Here is a 17,770-nt window from a genome sequence, read left to right as displayed (position 1 = left end):
CGGTGTAGACTTTTCTTGGCTTCTTTTCTGGTTTTCCTCAAGTCCTTCTTTTTCGCCTTGGCGCTTTCTTCCTCCCAACAGTATTGGAGTTTTAGGGAATGGTTTGCTTTTTGTGGGGCTCGGAGCAGTGGAAAGTGGCTCGGCGTTTGCTTATTCTGCAGTCGCTTGGATATCAGGAGAGCTCACGCTTCTCTTCCCCTTCTGTTCCCGACTCTTGCCCTTCTGGTAGCAAAATGATCCACCTGGCTTTCGTGGCTACCGGGCAATGTGAACCTCAGGCGCATGTTCTTTAATTGAGTTGCCTGTGACTCATTTCCCGACCAAAACAAGCCAAATCGCTTGACTTAGGTTTTCAAGGACACTAACCGACAGCTGTCAGGCTTTTGGATTTGTATATCAAAATACCCGGTTGCTTGGTCAAGAGATTGACAACCTCCACTCTTCTTGTTTACTCTTTGTGTAGTCAAAATCATAATAACTGGAGATGAATCTAGGTCATTTGGGGGCAAAAATCTTTCAGCTTTAATCAAAATATCTTTATTGCTCTTCTGTTAATAACAGGCAAAATAGTAGAAAGAGATCTATATCGTATATATACATGAATGAAATTGACTCGTTTTAAATTTCCTCATTGGGTATGTAAAGCACACAAAAATGGCTGATTTAACAGGGCTGTACTTACTGTACATAAAAAACAAATGATTTTCATGCGGCAATCCTCTGGGTTCCCTACTACGCCTAAATCTTATCCTATCTCCCTCTCTAATTTATGAAGTTATAAACCCAACAGAAATGAAAATAAACCCAATATAGAAGCAAGCAATATATGGCTTAAGTGACTGGAGATCTCCGAGTTGTTTATTAGGCACAGGACGTAAACTTGTACACTTCCCCCAGCAATCCCGGGTTCCTAGCCCAGCCTCCTGTACTACAGCCCCTCCGGGAGTTTCCTTTTCCTGCGGCTCAGCGGCGCTCCTCCCTGCCTTCCCAATTCCTCCCGATCCCCGCTCTGGGACACCGGCTCCACTCCCTCTTTCGCCGAGGTTTTCTCTCCACCGCCCGGCGAGAGGCTAGCCCGGCTCCGCACCCCAGCCCCCTCCTCGCCCGTCGCACCTGCCCCGCCTCCCAGACCGGGGCCGGCTCGCGCAGCGCAGGCGCAGCAACGCGGCCGCGAGGCCGAAGGCGACCAAAGCAACCTCGGCCTCCACCTTCTCTGACGGTATCCGCGCTGGGCAGCGACCCCGCGTGCCGCGCGTCGTAATGGGCTCGGGCTGGAGCAGCGAGGAGGAGCGGCAACCGCTGCTGGGACCCGGGCTCGGGCCTGCGCCGGGGGCTGCTTGGAGAAGCAGAGGGGAGGCGGCGGCGGCGGCGGCGCTGCCCGCGGCAGCCCCGAGTCCCGGGAGGGTGTACGGGCGCCGCTGGCTCGTGCTGCTGCTCTTTTCGCTGCTGGGGTTCGTGCAGGGCCTGGTCTGGAACACCTGGGGCCCCATCCAGAATTCGGCGCGCCAGGCCTACGGCTTCTCTAGCTGGGACATCGCGCTCCTCGTGCTCTGGGGGCCCATCGGCTTCATGCCCTGCTTCGCGTTCATGTGGCTCCTGGACAAGAGAGGTGAGGGGGTACCGGGAGCGCCGGCCGTTGATGTCACCCCTAGGGAGCCGCCTCCCTCGGCTTCGTTTTAGGGGTTGTGTGAGGTGACCGAATGTTGCTGGCATCCCATTCCTGACTAGGAACACTCTGTACCCAAAGCGACAAATGAGGGAAGGCTTCTTTGTAGATACAGTGTTTTCATCGAGGCCAATTATGCAACAGCAGGGATTAAGCGAGCTCTAAATGTTCAAGTTTTTGCATATTTGGACATCAGAGCATCCCCGTGCACGTGCTATGTGTGTTTTTTACACCTGACAAAAATGACTGATGCTTTGATTTCAAAGGGATTTGGGGATTTTGAGGGTGAAAGGTCAGAAAATAGACTGATGATGCTCAGATACAGGGAAGTAATGAGCTGGCTTTGCATAATAGATGACTCAAGCCCAGGAAGAGCTGTTGGAGAACTCGGATCTGACGCTTTGGTTTCTGGCAAATGGTTCTGGAAAATGGTGCACAGCAGCTTTAAAGTGTGTGTATGTGACTAGGTGCAAGTGTCAGTTGAGATTTTTAACTCTCAGATGAAGCTTGCAGATGAATGAAGACTCTCTTTTCATAGAGAATACTTTGGACAGACATCTCACGTTACCACTTGCCAGTATGATTCTGTGAGGAGAACAAAAGGTCATAGGATTGAATGATTAGGCATTGAATTACACCACACAAGTATGGGTAAATGATTCATGATCAATGTGATGTAGCTGCTAAAAAGTGCAGGACAGTTTTAGGCACAGAAGTGTAGTATCTAAAACAAGAGAAATAGTTTGAAATGCTCTATTCTAGTGTTCAGTTCTGAGCGTTAATTTTTAGAAGGCCATGGGCAAACTGGAGAGCTTTAAGAGTTGTGTGACAAGAATGTAAAGGATGTAAAAATCAATGTGTCAGATGAAGGGAATTGGGTGTGCCAAGCTTCAAAAAGAAACTTGAGGCAGAATATAAATATGTGAAGACCAAGTAAATGAGGAATTAGGCTTAATGTGCATAGTTCTAGAAGGAAGAACTAAACTGAGTGAAGTTACAAAGGGCTGTAACTCAAAGGGATACAGGGAAGAACCTTCTAACAATGAAAGTGTCCAGCCCTGGAAGGTGTGGAACTTCCAGGTAGAGCAAGTACTTAGGCAGAGATATGTGCTAGATGCTGAGGAAGGGTTTCTTGTACTGAATGGAGGTTTTCTTTGTTTGGATTTGTTTGTTTTTAAACTAAATTTAGACTTTATTTGGATTTCACCAGTTTTTCCACTAGTGTCTTTTTTTTTTTCCTGTTCCAAGATTCAGTCGAGGGTCCCAAATTGCATTTAGTTGTTATTTCTTGTTAATCTCCTTCAATCTGTGACAGTTCCTCTGTCATTCCTTACAAGGTTGGATAACTTAAGGGGAAATGCTATTTTATTGTTTCTTTTTATTAACTTTTTATCAGGAGCATTTTTCAATATTATTCCCTAAATTTAGCCAGCCTTGTTTTTATGGTACAAAAATGTTAACTTTGTCCTTTTTATTATAATTATATCTACTATCCATGGCCAGATAAATTTGGGACTACCTATTCTCTTTATAAAATAAGTTACTTTAGGAGTTCTTTCAGAGTTTCTATGACTATATGGTGAATTCTATTTTATGTTTTCTGTTGGTTAGAGCAACAAAAAATAAATTTAAAATTCTCTCACTTAGGAAGTGGTTTCCTTTTCAGTAGGAGAAAGCCAGTTTCCTTCCATATGTTGGCTGTCCTGCTGCCTATGTCCTCTTTGCATACATAAAAGTAAGTTCCTGGTATCCCTGGGTACTAAAGTATCTTTCTCCCTAGAGGGTAGGTCTGGTCTTCCTACTGCCATGGGTCCACCCAACTTAGTAGAAGACCAGGTATCTTTCTGAAATCGGTTTTGTACCCTCTCAGTCCTTTTCATTTTCCAGCAAGGAGATAAAAGGGGACTACCTAGTGAGATAATAGGAGACCAAAAGTGAGTGTGCCCTAGAAGCTTAGTGAAGAAAATTTCAACAAGGAGATAACACCTAAATTTGTGCCAAGCTCTAGGGAGATAGTCCTCATGGAGCCTACATTCTAGTGAGGAGATCCAGGCAAAAACAACAATAAAATTAAATATTTAGTGTGTCAGATGGTGATAAATGTTTTAGAGAAAAATGTTTTAGAGAAAAATGTTTTAGAGAAAATGTTTTAGAGAAAATGTTTTAGAGAAAAATGTTTTAGAGAAAAATGTTTTAGAGAAAAATGTTTTAGAGAAAATGTTTTAGAGAAAATGTTTTAGAGAAAAATGAAACAAGGCAAGAGAGAAAGGGGATGTGATTGGGTGATACTCTCTCTAGAGTATCACAGAGGGAAGGACTTACTGATAATGTGTGTTTGAGCAGAGACCTGAGGGGAAAAGGAAACATACCTTGTCAATTCTGGACAGGACTGTTTTGGACAAAGACAAAGGTCTTAAACTTGTTTGGCATATTCGAGAAAGAGCAATGAGGCTTCTGTGGCTGAGTTGAGCCATCAAGGAAACCACAGTAGAAGGTGAGGCCAGAGAGGTGGTGAGAGGCTGAAATCATGCAGGGCCTCCTAGGTCACTGTAAGGACACTGGCCTGAAGGAGTGAGGAGGGCTCACTCCACTGGAAGGTTTGAGCAGAAGAGTAAAATGACGACTCTGCTATTGTCTTGAGAACAAGAGCCAGAGCAGGGAGACCGGTTGGGAGGCTGTTGGAACAGCTCAGATGGGGCTGATGCTGACTTCCAACTGGGGTGAGAGTAGTGAAGGATTTGAGTATTGTTGATGGATAGGCAGAGGTGGAGTGTGAGAAAAGGGGAAGATTTAAGATGTTTCTCAACTTTTTTAGCATTAGTAATTGGGAGAACCAAGCTGCAGTTTACTGAGTTGTAGAAGATTGTGGAAGGAGCATTTGGGGGTAGACGGCATGCAGATCAGGAATCTGAAATGCCTATTAGATATAGGACAAGCTAAACTGTCAGTTTATTCCCTGAGCAATAGATTTGGGATTTGTCAACCTATAATGGTATTTAGAGTCTTGGAGCTGAGTGACATCACCTGTGGAGAGGGATCTTGCTTTAGAAAACTGAGCCCAGGGGCATTGCAGCATTCAGAGCTTGGGAAGATAAGGACGAACCAGCTAGTGAGGACTGAGAGTAGAGCCGGGTTTAGCAACATGGAAATCTTTGGTATCCTTTAAAAGAATAGTCTCACTGGAGTGGTGGGGGTGAGTTCACGAGTGTAGACATTATGTCAAACACACTTTAAGGGGCAGCAGAGACATGAGGGAGTAGCCAGGGGGAATGTGGCTACTGAGAATGTATTTTTAAAGATAAGAGAGAAAGAAAAAAAAGAGAGAAAAAAAAAGATAAGAGATACTAAAGCATATCTCTGGAATGCAGTATCCTAATGGATCCAGTAGAAAAGGAGAAATTGACAGTGCTGGAGGGAAGGGGAAGAACTGCTGTAGCCATGCCCTTGACTAAGCAAAATGGGATGCAGTCCTCCAGAGTACAAGTAGACAGGTTGGCCTTAGATAGAAGTGTCCACAGCTAATTCTTCAGTAGCAACAGAAGAAAAGGTAGAGTGTATAGATATGGATGCACGTGGTGGGTGGTAGGAGCTCGTGGGAGTTATCTTTGTTTACAGTTCTCAGAAAATAGAAAGCAAAATTACCACCTGACAGCGAGGATAGAAGAACAATTCTTGGAAGATTGAGGAGACACGATAAGTTGTAGTACTAGTTCCTAGGAAAGGAGAGAACACACGGACTAGAAAATTGTAGTGGGATTGTTGGGCAGCTCAGAGGGCCTGCTTTAGGTGACTGGGCATTAATTTCAAGTGAGACCAATCAGCATGGCCGTTTGTTTTCCTCCAGCCTGTTCTGTTGGGCAAGCACAGGCATGGGCAGAGTTGGCAGAGAGAGAGATCACCAGAGTTGCGGTTTGCCAGGTGTGTAGGACTAAGAAAGTGCAGGCCAGGAGTAGAGGATTATGTAGAGAGTGATATAACAGTGGACTACGGGATCTAAGCTGGGTAAAAAAGAAAAGGAAACACCTGAGGTAGATAAGAAAAAGTAGTAGCCTCCAAAATTGTCATTCCCAATCGATGAAGAATTTAGAGTACTAGAAGGAATGAGTGGGAAGGAGAGGAGGTCATGGTTGAAGAATGGGACGCTTGAAATTGGGATTATGTCGTGGACGCAATTAGGCTAAAGATAAGGTCAGAGTATAACAAAGAGAGTGGACAGCCGAGGTAGGGTAGAGGGCATGATTGTGGAATAACAAGTCAGGGGACTGAGAGGGCAGGATATTGAAAGGATCATATCTGGTATTGAAATCACCAGATTCATGAAAGAAGTAGTGTCCTCAGGAGTAGTAACGAGCCAAAACAGTTTCAAGCCAGGAGGGCGAATGACGTGGAGGCAGGTATGTGGTGGTCTGCAGACAACTGCAGCAGGGAGTGGTGAGTATGACAGTCAGATGGAATTGGATCAAAGGCTGTTCTGGCCATGATGGATTAACAGGAACTGGATTTATCCTTCCATCTTAAACAACTAAAAACAGAAAACAAAATCGAAGTATACGAAACAGTGGTTTTCAGACATTGGACAAAAGGTAGAGGTCAGTGATCCTTACGATTACTTCTCACAGAGATCTGTAGTTCAAACAGAGCCCCACAGTTTTCCCAAGTCGAGGAGACAGTTGAGAAGTCTTAAGAGGCCGCCATAGCTAGAATTCTTAGGGTAGAGTACCAGAGAGGAAAAGGGTTCACAGAGAGAGAGTTCTAGATCTGCAGGGAGTTCCTCTTGAGTCTTCAGCTGGGCACTGATTAGCAGTTACACATGAAGAAACTACTTAAGTCTGAGAAAAGGACTACGAAAAAGGAACAGGCAGAAAAATTCTCACAGTTCACATAAGGCTGGGAATTGTTCACATTCCCAATAGCCAGAATGGGAAAACCTCATAATACATAGGAAGTTTGGTTGAATACTCAGAAGGGTGTTGCCTCGGCAGTAAAGACAAACAGAGCTCTAAACTAAAGGCTTCTCTGGTTCCACCTAATAAAGCTTAAAAGTACTGCTTGAACAGATTAAAAATAACTGTATCCCAGAACATTGTTCAAAAATATTTAAAGGAGTTGAAAAAAAAAATCCATCACCCAACAAAATTCAGAATTCCTGACATCTAAATCAGAAATTACCAAACGTGCAAAGAAGGAGGAAAATACAACACATAAAGAGGAGAAAAAGCAATCAGTAGAACAGATCAAGAAATATTACAGATGATAGAATTAATAGACAGGGACATCGAAGCAGCTACTGTGAATAAATATACTACATATATTCAAGAAGACAGAACAAAGCATGTTAAGGAGAGACATGGAAGACATAAAAAGTCCAACATTAAATTTCTGGAGATGAAAATGTAATCTGTGTCTGAGACCAAAAAAATACACTGGACAGGATTTAAGAGCAGATTAGACATTGTAGAAGAAAAGATTAGCAAACTTGAAGATGTAGTAATAAATACTATCAGAAGTGGAACACAGGAAATAAAACCCAAAAAACCACAGGTATCAGGGAGCAGGACAGTTTTAAGTGACCTAATATACATATTAGAGTCCCAGATGAGAAGAGATTGGTAAAGGGAGAGGGCATGGATTGAGATAAAATGGGGAGGAAAAATTGAAGAAATAATGGCAGAAAAATTTCCACATTTGATGATATCCATAAACCCAGAAATCTAAGAAATTCAAGAATCCAGTTTGAGGAAACAGCATGAAGAAAAAAACCACACCAAGCAAATCTCAGCGTGCCTAACACTACAGCAAGGCACCTCGTAATCATAGTTCTTAAACCAGAGGAAATCAAAGCATCGAGAGAAACCTGGGAGCTTTAGGGGGGAGGGAGTAACAATGATCTGGAAGGGGCTGGGGAAGCACTGTCCTCAGGGAAGAGGTTTCAGAGTAGTAAAAAGGGGAAGACGGTGAAGAGCTTGAAAATATAGGGATTCTACTGATCCGCCGATTCTGAGCGCTCCAGGAGTCACAGTGGAAAGATCTGGGGAGTTGAGGCGCTGGCAGAGATGAGGTCGGATTTGGGTATGCATGAAGCCCTGTTGGGACGAGGATGACCTGTGAATCTTGGGTCTCTTGTGACCAGTGTGAACAGGAAAAGCAGGCATGATGTGGTTAGTCCTCCTGGTGTCCAAGGCAGATCGGGGTGGCGAGGCCAGGCTGTAGCTGTTGAGGGTAGGGACAGGTGGTCTTGCCAGGTGCAAGCAGAGCTTCACTCCAGCTGATGGAAGTGTGGGGCCTGGGGAGGGTGGTTTTAGCAGATCAAACTCATTTCCGTGTATCTACTACACATAGTTTGTGTGGTGGGGTGTTTTTTTACTTTTGGTTTTTTTTTTTTTTTGCCATCATGTTTTTAGGCACCGATTGTGGAGACTCTCTTCCTGTACCCAATAGGTTCCTGGCATAAGGAGTTATCTCATCCATTGGAAGGGGGCTTCCTGCAGAGTCTAGATGCCATATTTGAGTAGAATTCATTTTTATTTTCAATCATGTTTGGTTTTCTGAAATTATTCCCGTACCTTTCATCAGATGGTTTTTGCACTCACATCCTAGTACTGTAATCACTTGGGATCTATTTATATGAAGGTCCTAGATGTCTCATAAGCATATTTTCCTGGGGTCCTTATACCTCTCCTTCCCAAAGTCAGTTGTTATCTTTTTGATTACATGGAACTGCAGAGCCCTGCTTTATCAAGATCCAAATGAGATCAAGAAAGCATTCTATTCAAAACTGAGCAGCAGCTGAGGTGGATTAAGTAATACTTGGCAACAATTAAAAGTAAGCAAGCCACAAGTTGTACCTGCAAGGTTGCTTTATAATAATCAGCTTTTCACAACTTCTTTATTCTTAAAAGTTTATATTAGCTGTTATATTGTCATATGTTTGATAAAAGTCATAATTGAGTAAAAAAGTGTGCTAGCTTTCAGCAGTTGTAGTAGGAAACCTAGTTATTTGGACCGTAGGGCCATAAACAGGGTCCCACTGCCCACTTGGTGGCTGTTTACCTTAATTACAAACCAAATATTAGAAAAAAATAAACATCATGTTGAATGTAAGCCTTATAGTCCCAAATCTATAAAATTTTATCTCATAGGGCACCCAGTATAACCTTACAAGAGCAGCATTTTGCAAGTTTAGGATATTTATGACCATGAATGTTCTTTTTATTAATTACACTCTATTTCCTGTGGCTATAATGTGGTTTTAAAATCTATGTTCTGTTAGTAGACACAGTAAATGAGCAGTATGTATGCATTACTTGTTCCTGAGAAGCACAGTTTTCTACCGGATTACTTCTGCCAAATTATATTAATCATATTCAGATCATATAAAGCTCAGTTCATATCACAAATTGCCCTCAATGTAGCGTGTGTGTGCCTGATCTGAATCTCAAGTTTATTTTTCTTGCTGTGTTTAATCTGCATAATTATAGTTTTGTTGACTTCCAATTTCCTTCAAGCAGAGAAGCCCTTTGAAAACCAAACATTTAACCGTCTCCTCTTGCCAAAAAAAAGAAAGATCTGAAAAAAAAAAAAGAAAATTTGCATTAAATAGTTTAAGTCTATTCATTGTGAAATGGTTTCAGGGAGGTGCTGAGTTTGGGAAAAATTGTAAGAAATGTTGCCACCTTTGCCACATACTCAGTGTAAGCCACCTCTGTGACTGCTACAAGCAGTAAGGCAGCATTGATCTAGTAATAGAAAAATGCAGCATTCCAACAGTAAGAAGATGTAGTCCTGTTATATTATTCTGCCATAGATAGACTGTTGTGTCTAGTTTTGGTTACCTTAGTTTTTTTTCACATTCTATTTTTAATTTTTTAAAACATCGTTATTGGAGTATAATTGCTTTACAATGGTGTGTTAGTTTCTGCTTTATAACAAAGTGAATCAGCTGTACATATACATACATCCCCATATCCCCTCCCTCTTGCGTCTCCCTCCACCCTCCCTATCCCACCCGGCTAGGTGGACACAAAGCACCGAGCTGATCTCCCTGTGCCATGTGGCTGCTTCCCACTAGCTATCTATTTTACATGTGGTTACCTTGTTTTTATATTTTATATTCTCTTTTGCCCTGTTATCCATGTAACCGACCATTGGTGCATATTTTCAAAATAATTGATTGTATTTGGAATACAAAGGGAAAAGCTATCTGATCCGCATTATCTAAAACCCTAAACCATGCTTTTTTTTTTTAACAGCATCATTCTATAAGTTGAAAGCCATCCAATGAATCAAGAAAAATTAAAAGACTATTATTGTATTAATAATCACAGGGTTCTAATGGACCATCTCCTAAGACCCTATAACAAACTTGTTCTCATTATAAGATAAAAGAAGTAATTGGCCACTTGTCATTTTTTGAGAAAATTTAAAGCATTCTATCATCTTAAAAAACTTTTCAGGGGCAGTTTAGAATTTTTTTATTAACAGCTTGCATTCGAAAATTAGAAATTTTATATTTGAGATATAAAACTAAAATACCTTGTCTTTTAAAATTATTTTCTATATTTTTTATTGTTATATCTGAACAAAGCGTTCTAGCCATTCATTTTGAAAAACCGGAGCTAATAGAACTTTTTCCTCTATCCTCGATGTGATCATTCAAGTTTTCTATTAAAGTTAGAATCATTTCATTTTCAGCATGAGAGTTTTTTTTCCCCCATATTGGGAGTTATAGAATAAAGCTTTATTAGAATATAATACCAGTATGACTGAGTAAAAAATCTTTGTTCTTAACATTGACTTACTTGAAAAGAAAATAGAAAATAATCCAGATATTTTTGTTTCCTTTCAGGTCTTCGGATAACTGTGCTTCTGACATCTTTCCTTATGGTTTTGGGAACTGGTCTAAGATGCATACCTATATCAGACTTAGTGCTTAAAAGAAGGTAAATCATATAAATAACTTAAAATTTTTCTCCACATTTTTCTCTTTCGTTATGAGTATATTATATATGTTTAGTTATAAGCTGTTAGTAAACAGTTCCATTTTTTAGATCAGTAGAGGGTCATATTTATAGTAGCATTTTTTTTCCTGACGTGATTAATTCAGTGGGCATTTATTAGTTGTCATGTGGAAGACACTATACTCGTTGTTGTGTAAATAAATAGAGAACAAGTTCATCTTCACACTATCTGGGAGCTATAACCATGGGAAAATAATAGTATAACATAAGGAAGAATAATGTAGTTAATGCCATAGAAGATTTATAAAATTGCCCCAAGAGACTAAGGTAAGTTTTGGCTGAGGATATCAAAAGGAAGGGCTCATGAAGAAGGTGATAATTAAAGTAAGCATTGAAGGATACGTAGAATTTTGATAACTATAGTTAGGGGAATGATATTCCAGGGTAGAGGAACAACAGAAACAAAGGCACAGAGGCAGGTAAGCACAGGCCTCTTCCAGGATGGGGTAGGTAGCTTCATTTCTGTACAGCAGCATTTCTGTACCTGGGACCCATGGATTTATTCTCAGGGGCTGCAGGGTATATGAAGATTTAAAAATTTTTGTTTTCCTTTTGGTTATAATATTAAAAGATTTTTTAACCAATAATAATCTGTAATTAAAAGACATTTTTATTAACCAGGATGTCAGTTTCCTAGTGTTTATCTAACTGGGATCCTTGGATTTGACCTTAAGAGCCATTGAGAAAATTATTCCCCTTAAAAAGGAGCATAAATTACTCACGTTTGGGAGACACTGGTGTAGAGAATAAGACATAAGAATGGAATATAAAGAGATGAGTTTAGAAAAGGGTATCTTGAATGTGAAGGATATTGATGCCATCCTGTAGAACTGTAGTTTCTCACTGGACAGTTGGGAGCCACTTAGGTTCTTAATCTGAGCAGCAATAGGATCAGATGTATATGAGGTAAACTATTGATTTGAAGTCTGTAGGATTGATTACAGAGGGTTGAGAGTGCCAGCAGGAGGCCTGAAAAGATGCAGTGAGAGCCCAAGCTGGAGTCATTGTTTTGCTTTATTTCTTTATTCATTTATTAGTTCATTTATTCGACAAAATTCACTGAGCTCCTCCTGTGTGCCAAGCTCTCTTCTGCACATGGGGAATATAGCAGAAAACACAATAGAAAAATCTGTACCTCGTGGAGTTTACATTCCAGTTGGGGAGACTGGCAATAAACTAGATAAATAAGTTAAAGATATAGTATGTGCTATGGAAAGAAAAATAAAATAGGAAAGAAGGATTTGAAATGTCAGTGGAAGGATGGTGAAATTTCAGAAAGAATGGGCAAAATAACTCTTACTGGGAAGATACGTTTTGGGGAGAAAGCTTGAAGGAATGAATGGACAATGCATTATGTAAGGGACAAGCATTTCAGGCAGAGAGAAGAGCAAGTATAAAGGGTGGGAAGGGAAGAGCACACCTGGCAGGGAGGCTGGTGAGGCTGGAGCCGCTGAACCAGAGACTTCATGGGAAGAGTGGTAGGAAATTAGACTAGCGCAGTTATGGGTGGTGGCGGGAGTGTGAGACCAGGTTCTTCAAGACCTCGTAAGGGGGCTTCCCTGGTGGCGCAGTGGTTGAGAGTCCGCCTGCTGATGCAGGGGACACGGGTTCGTGCCCCGGTCCGGGAAGATCCCACATGCGCGGAGCGGCTGGGCCCGTGAGCCATGGCCGTTGAGCCTGCGCGTCGGGAGCCTGTGCTCCGCAACAGGAGAGGCCACAACAGTGAGAGGCCTGCGTACCGAAAAAAAAAAAAAAAAAAAAAAAAGACCTCATAAGGACTTCACTTTTTTCTGAGCTAGGAAATCACTAGCAGCTTTGAGCTGAGGAGGACGATGGTCACAGGCTGCTTTATTGAGAATAGACTGATGTTGAAGGTCTAGGGCAAGAGTGAGGAGACCAGGTAGGGAACCAGTAAAATAAACCAGGTGAGAGATGATGGTGGCTTGAGCCATAGTTATGGCCGTGGTGGTGGTGAGAAGTGGTCAAATTCTGATTATATTTTGAAGGATTTGCCAGTGGATTGAATAAAGGGAATAAGAGAAAGTGAGGAGTCCAGAATTACTCCCTTGCCCTGGGAAGTTGTAGGAATGGAAAGGATAGCACAGATGCGAGAGAGAACATGAGAGAAAGGTATCAGAGGTGATATGATTGAGGTTGCACTCTGGAGACTCTGAAATTGTTGATTCCATTAACAGAGACATGGGGCACAGGAGGAGGAAGGAATGGATTTTAGGTATAAGATGTTGGCTTTCATTTGGAACAGAATTTTTCACTTCAAAATAAATGCTGTTCTTTTTCAAATTTTCAAAATACGTTATCTTTCCAGAAAATTTAGAGTACATGTGTTTCATATTTTAAAAGGCAGATAGCAGAATCATTTGGGTTCCTGTGGAACATTGGTCTTCATTTCCTATCCTTCTGAGTGAGGTTTTAACAGATGAGTTTCATTGTGTTTGAGATGTTCTTAATTTTTCAAATATCCAGTTTTTTTTAAAGCATCTACAGTCTTTAAGTACAGATTTCAGTGTAAGCTTAAATTCAACAATGAGTTCTTTAAAAATGCCTACTGATATTTTTGTTAGTTTTTCTTCTGTTTGTGCCATCCATTCTATTGCTTCTCTCTAATCTTATATCCCTTCATATTCTTTTCAGATACAAAATTATAGGAATAATAAAGAGTTGACTCTGTTGGTAGAGAAAATGGTATGAAAAATAGAGCTCATAAAGAAATGTAAGCAAAGATAGGAAAGGAAAGAAAGAGAAATAAAATAAAGAGTTACAAGAGGGCTTCCCTGGTGGCGCAGTGGTTGAGAGTCCGCCTGCCGATGCAGGGGACACGGGTTCGTGCCCTGGTCCGGGAAGATCCCATATGCCGCGGAGCGGCTGGGCCTGTGAGCCATGGCCGCTGAGCCTGCGTGTCCGGAGCCTGTGCTCCGCAACGGGAGAGGCCACAACAGTGAGAGGCCCGTGTACCGCAAAAAAAAAAAAAAAAAAAATTATGAGAGATTGAACCTTTCATAAAAAGAAAGTAGAAGGTGAATTTTCTGTCTTTGTGCCTTCACCTATAAGGAATGTTAGGATATTATCCCCTTGAAATGAGACTTCACTTTATGTCCATACATTATTTCTTTAGAGCAGTATTATTAACAATGCATATGCAGCTATTAAAATGAAAATGCTGCAATTTGAATGCGTATTTTCACTAGTAGTTTCAATAGATCACCACTTTTAAGCTTCAGTCTCCATGACACTGAAGAGGAGGGGATAGAGACCTTTAGTAGGCATTTGGCTAGCACTGAAACAAGTATTTAGCGATCTTTTTCTGTGCCCTGTTCCACTTGGAGCTTTTTGAGCTTCTGACCCAGCCTTCTGAACAGTGTCCCTGCACCCTTTACTTCCTGTATTTTATCTTCTATGAGTCTTAAAGACATGAGAGTAGCAGCTTTCTGACAAGCCCTTTCCTCAATACACCTATTATTACCACCTTCCTAACCGTGGTCTACCTCTTCATAGTATCAATATTTCTTTCATCTGCAGAGTACCAATGAAAATTCAAGAAAAATTATTTTGCCACTTTTATTAACATCACAAATAAATAAAGAACTTAGAATAATGAACTATAAAGCATGTTTTCTATGATTGGGAAGCAAATCATACCAAAAACATTACAGGTGGCGTTGCTCTATCGCACCAGATGGCATTACTTTATAGTGTGAAATACGATATAGCATGCCCAGTAAACAATTTACAAACTTCTAGAAGGTGAACTTATAGTAGGTCATATCTGCTTTTAATCATAGGGTGTATCCAGTGATTCTCATAACATTATCTTTCAATTCAGTGTAATTTTCATTAATATAAACAATAGATTACTAACATGCGTTAGATAGTTAAATAGTATGGTTCTAGTAAACACAGATTTTCTAGAAATACACTCCATTGTGAAATGCTTTGTAGCTGGCAATATTACATTTAAAATGACCATACTAGAAAAGACGAATTGTTTAGTAAATGGTTTTATGATAATTGCTCAGCTATCTGAAAAAAAAAAATGAAGAGCCCTAAATCTCTGCCTTACCACTTAAGTAAATTCCAATTGGATCAAGTATTTAAATATAAAAAATGAACCATAGAAGTATTAGAAAATGAGACTCATTTTTAATAATCTTAAAATGGGGAAGACCTTCCAACTAAGACACAAATCCCAGAAGCCATAGAAAAGCTTAATACTTTTGACTACATAAAAATGTAGAATATCTGCATGATTAAATACACTATAAAACAAAGTCAAAAGGCAAGTTAAAAACTGTGAAATGTTTGCAACAATAAGACAAATGGATAATTTCCTTAGTTGAAAAGAACTCTGTTAAATCAATAAGAAAAATAGCAAGTCAGTAGGAAAATGGGTAATAGATATGAGCAAGTAATTACAGAAATTGAAATACAAATCTTAAGATGCGCAACCACTTCATCATAATTAAAGAAATGAGGGCTTCCCTGGTGGCACAGTGGTTAAGAATCCGCCTGCCAACGCAGGGGACACGGGTTCGAGCCCTGGTCCAGGAAGATCCCACATGCCACGGAGCCACTAAGCCCATGCGCCACAACTACTGAGCCTGCGCTCTAGAGCCTGCACTCTAGAGCCCGCCAGCTGCAACTACTGAAGCCCGCGCACCTAGAGCCGGTGCTGTGCAACAAGAGAAGCCACCACAGCGAGAAGCCTGTGCGCCGCAACTAGAGAAAAGCCTGCACACAGCAACGAAGACCCAACGCAGCCCAAAATAAATAAATAAATAATTTTTTTAAAAAAAAGAGGCAAACCATTTACAAAAATAATTAAAGAAATGAAAATTAAAAGAGCAATAATATGTTGTTTATTGGCAAAGATGAAAAAGTATGATGATGTGCTGTGTTGCCCGGGGTATAGGGAAAAATAGGCATTGCTGATGTGCAAGCAATTTGGGGCATCCTATTTAGAGGGCATTTTTGCAGTATTTATCAAATTCAAAATGCACATGTCCTTTAACCCAATACTTGTCATTCTAGAAATTAGCCCACATATAAAGCTCTACCAGTTTGTAAGGAAAATCACATTTGTGTGGCTTTGCCTGTAATAGCAAAAGGCTGGATGCAACCCAAACGTCTTCCACCAAGGACTAGTGATGGTGAAGTATATAGTGGAATAGTATGTAGCTGTGAAAAGGAGGTGAAAGTTCTATAAATGCTGATTTGGAAATATCTCCAAGATACATCATTGAGTTTTATAAAAGACAAAGTTTTTAATGTTATGTTTAATATATTCCTACTTAGAAAAAAGTGGGAGGGATGTATTTGGTAAGGACTGTTTCTGAAAGAAACCATTACCATTGGTTGTTTCTGAGGAGGAAGCCTGGGAACCTGGAAGTCTGGGGTGGAAAGGAGATTTACTTTTTGTTTTATACTCTGTTCTCTGCTTGAGAATATTTTTACCATGTGAATATATCACCTTTTGGACTGAAAACACTAGTTAAGAGAAACTAAAATGAACACATCAGATCTTCAATAATAAGAATAAGAGAAGGAAAGGCAAGGAAGGGTTATATGTAAATTTCCCCAGTATAGAAATATAAACCCTTTGATATAAAAATGAACAATTGGTAGATTTAAGAACGAAGACTCTTCTCTGTAAAACACATAGGATTCTGATCAGTGTGTTCTAAAAGTATGGTCCACAGATAAGCTGCTTATTAAAAATACAGATCCCTGGGCCCCACCCCAGTCCTACTCATTTAGTCTTAACAAGTTCCTTTAGTTAATTTTATACTCATTTTAAGTTTGACAACCTGACTGCCCTAGGTGCGTAGCATCCTCACTTTAACTAGTAACTGCATTGTGCTTGCCCATCCTACAGTATAATCACATAATATTTTTAATGTCTTATTTTAAAGCAGATTCTATTTAATAGTTTTATTTGCAATTTGACTCTTAAAACTCCAGAGGTCAGATTTCATGAATATATTTCTCCATGATGGTCAGCTGGGATTCAGATAAGAAAGATTGGTAGGAGATTAACTCCTCATAATAAGCATTTAACAGGGGAAAAAGCCAATAGAAGATATGTAAAGTGATCTTTAGAGTTTTGGAAGATACTTTTTTTCCCTTTTGATTGTCTTTGGAATGTGATTATTTCTGAGACATTTCTTCTAAGGACCTATAATATCATATATGAATTTTTAAATTTACTTTTTTTGTTGTTAAATATACTATACATATAGAAGAGTACATAAAACATTTATGTACAGGTTAGTGAAATAATCATGAAAAAGACAGCTATGTACCCATCACCCAGGTTAGAAATCCAGAAATCCCCTGAGACCCCCTCCCTGATTTATAACCCTGTCTCTCCTTACTGTACATAATCATAATCACAAATGTTGATAGGATTTTCAGAGTAAACTGAGTTGAAAGTTATGGAGAATATATTCAAAGTCTGTTGCAAATGTCTGTTTATTCTTTTCTTCTGAATAAAGATTTGCCATAGATTTTCTTTCCTATTAATATGGAAAGGCACAAACAAGTAAAAGATTATTTTATCTGCAACAGAATGATTACAGGAACAAAATAGGCCAGAAGTAGACATTGGTAATAATTTAACATATAATAATAAACACATAAATCGGTAGGGTTACTAAATAAAGCATATTTTATTAAATAGATCTATCTATTATGTGTTTGGGCAGATTGGTTACGTATTAGAAAAAGAAATGTGGATACTTAACCATACAGCGTGCATTAAAATATATTCCTGATGGATTGATGAGCTTCATATTTAAAATGAAACAGTGTAAGGGAAAATTAATCTTATCCCTAAAGAGATTGATTTTCCAAGTATAAAAGCAGTGAAGAAATCATAAGGGAAGTATTTGTAGATTTGACTACATAAACATTTGAACCCTCATGCTTCTAAAAGAAATCATAAAATTAAAATACAAACTAGGAAAAATATGTGTGGCAAATATGATATCTAACTTATAAAATAATATAAAAATATAAGCACTTCTGAAAAGAGAATGGGAAAATGAACATAATAGACATTCTTAACAAATGT

At 39.8% G+C, this 17,770-nt stretch overlaps 1 protein-coding gene across 3 annotated transcripts in view; it reads left to right on the top strand.

The window, feature by feature from the left end:
• The first annotated feature begins 1,005 nt into the window (after positions 1-1,005).
• Positions 1,006-17,770, top strand: part of SLC49A4 (solute carrier family 49 member 4) — a 101,879-nt gene continuing 85,114 nt past the window's right edge. The window contains exons 1-2 of one of the 3 annotated variants that reach the window (XM_073804172.1): positions 1,006-1,609; positions 10,512-10,605. In XM_073804172.1, the coding sequence (XP_073660273.1) occupies positions 1,261-1,609; positions 10,512-10,605 (443 nt within the window). In that variant the 5' untranslated portion in view covers positions 1,006-1,260. The remainder of the gene's footprint in view (positions 1,610-10,511; positions 10,606-17,770) is intronic. The other 2 variants (XM_019922793.3, XM_019922791.3) reach the window with 2 other exon arrangements.

This window comes from Tursiops truncatus, chromosome 4 (genome assembly GCF_011762595.2).
Source record: "Tursiops truncatus isolate mTurTru1 chromosome 4, mTurTru1.mat.Y, whole genome shotgun sequence".
NCBI classification, from domain to species: Eukaryota; Metazoa; Chordata; class Mammalia; order Artiodactyla; family Delphinidae; genus Tursiops; species Tursiops truncatus.
This window is presented reverse-complemented; position numbering and strand designations above follow the sequence as displayed.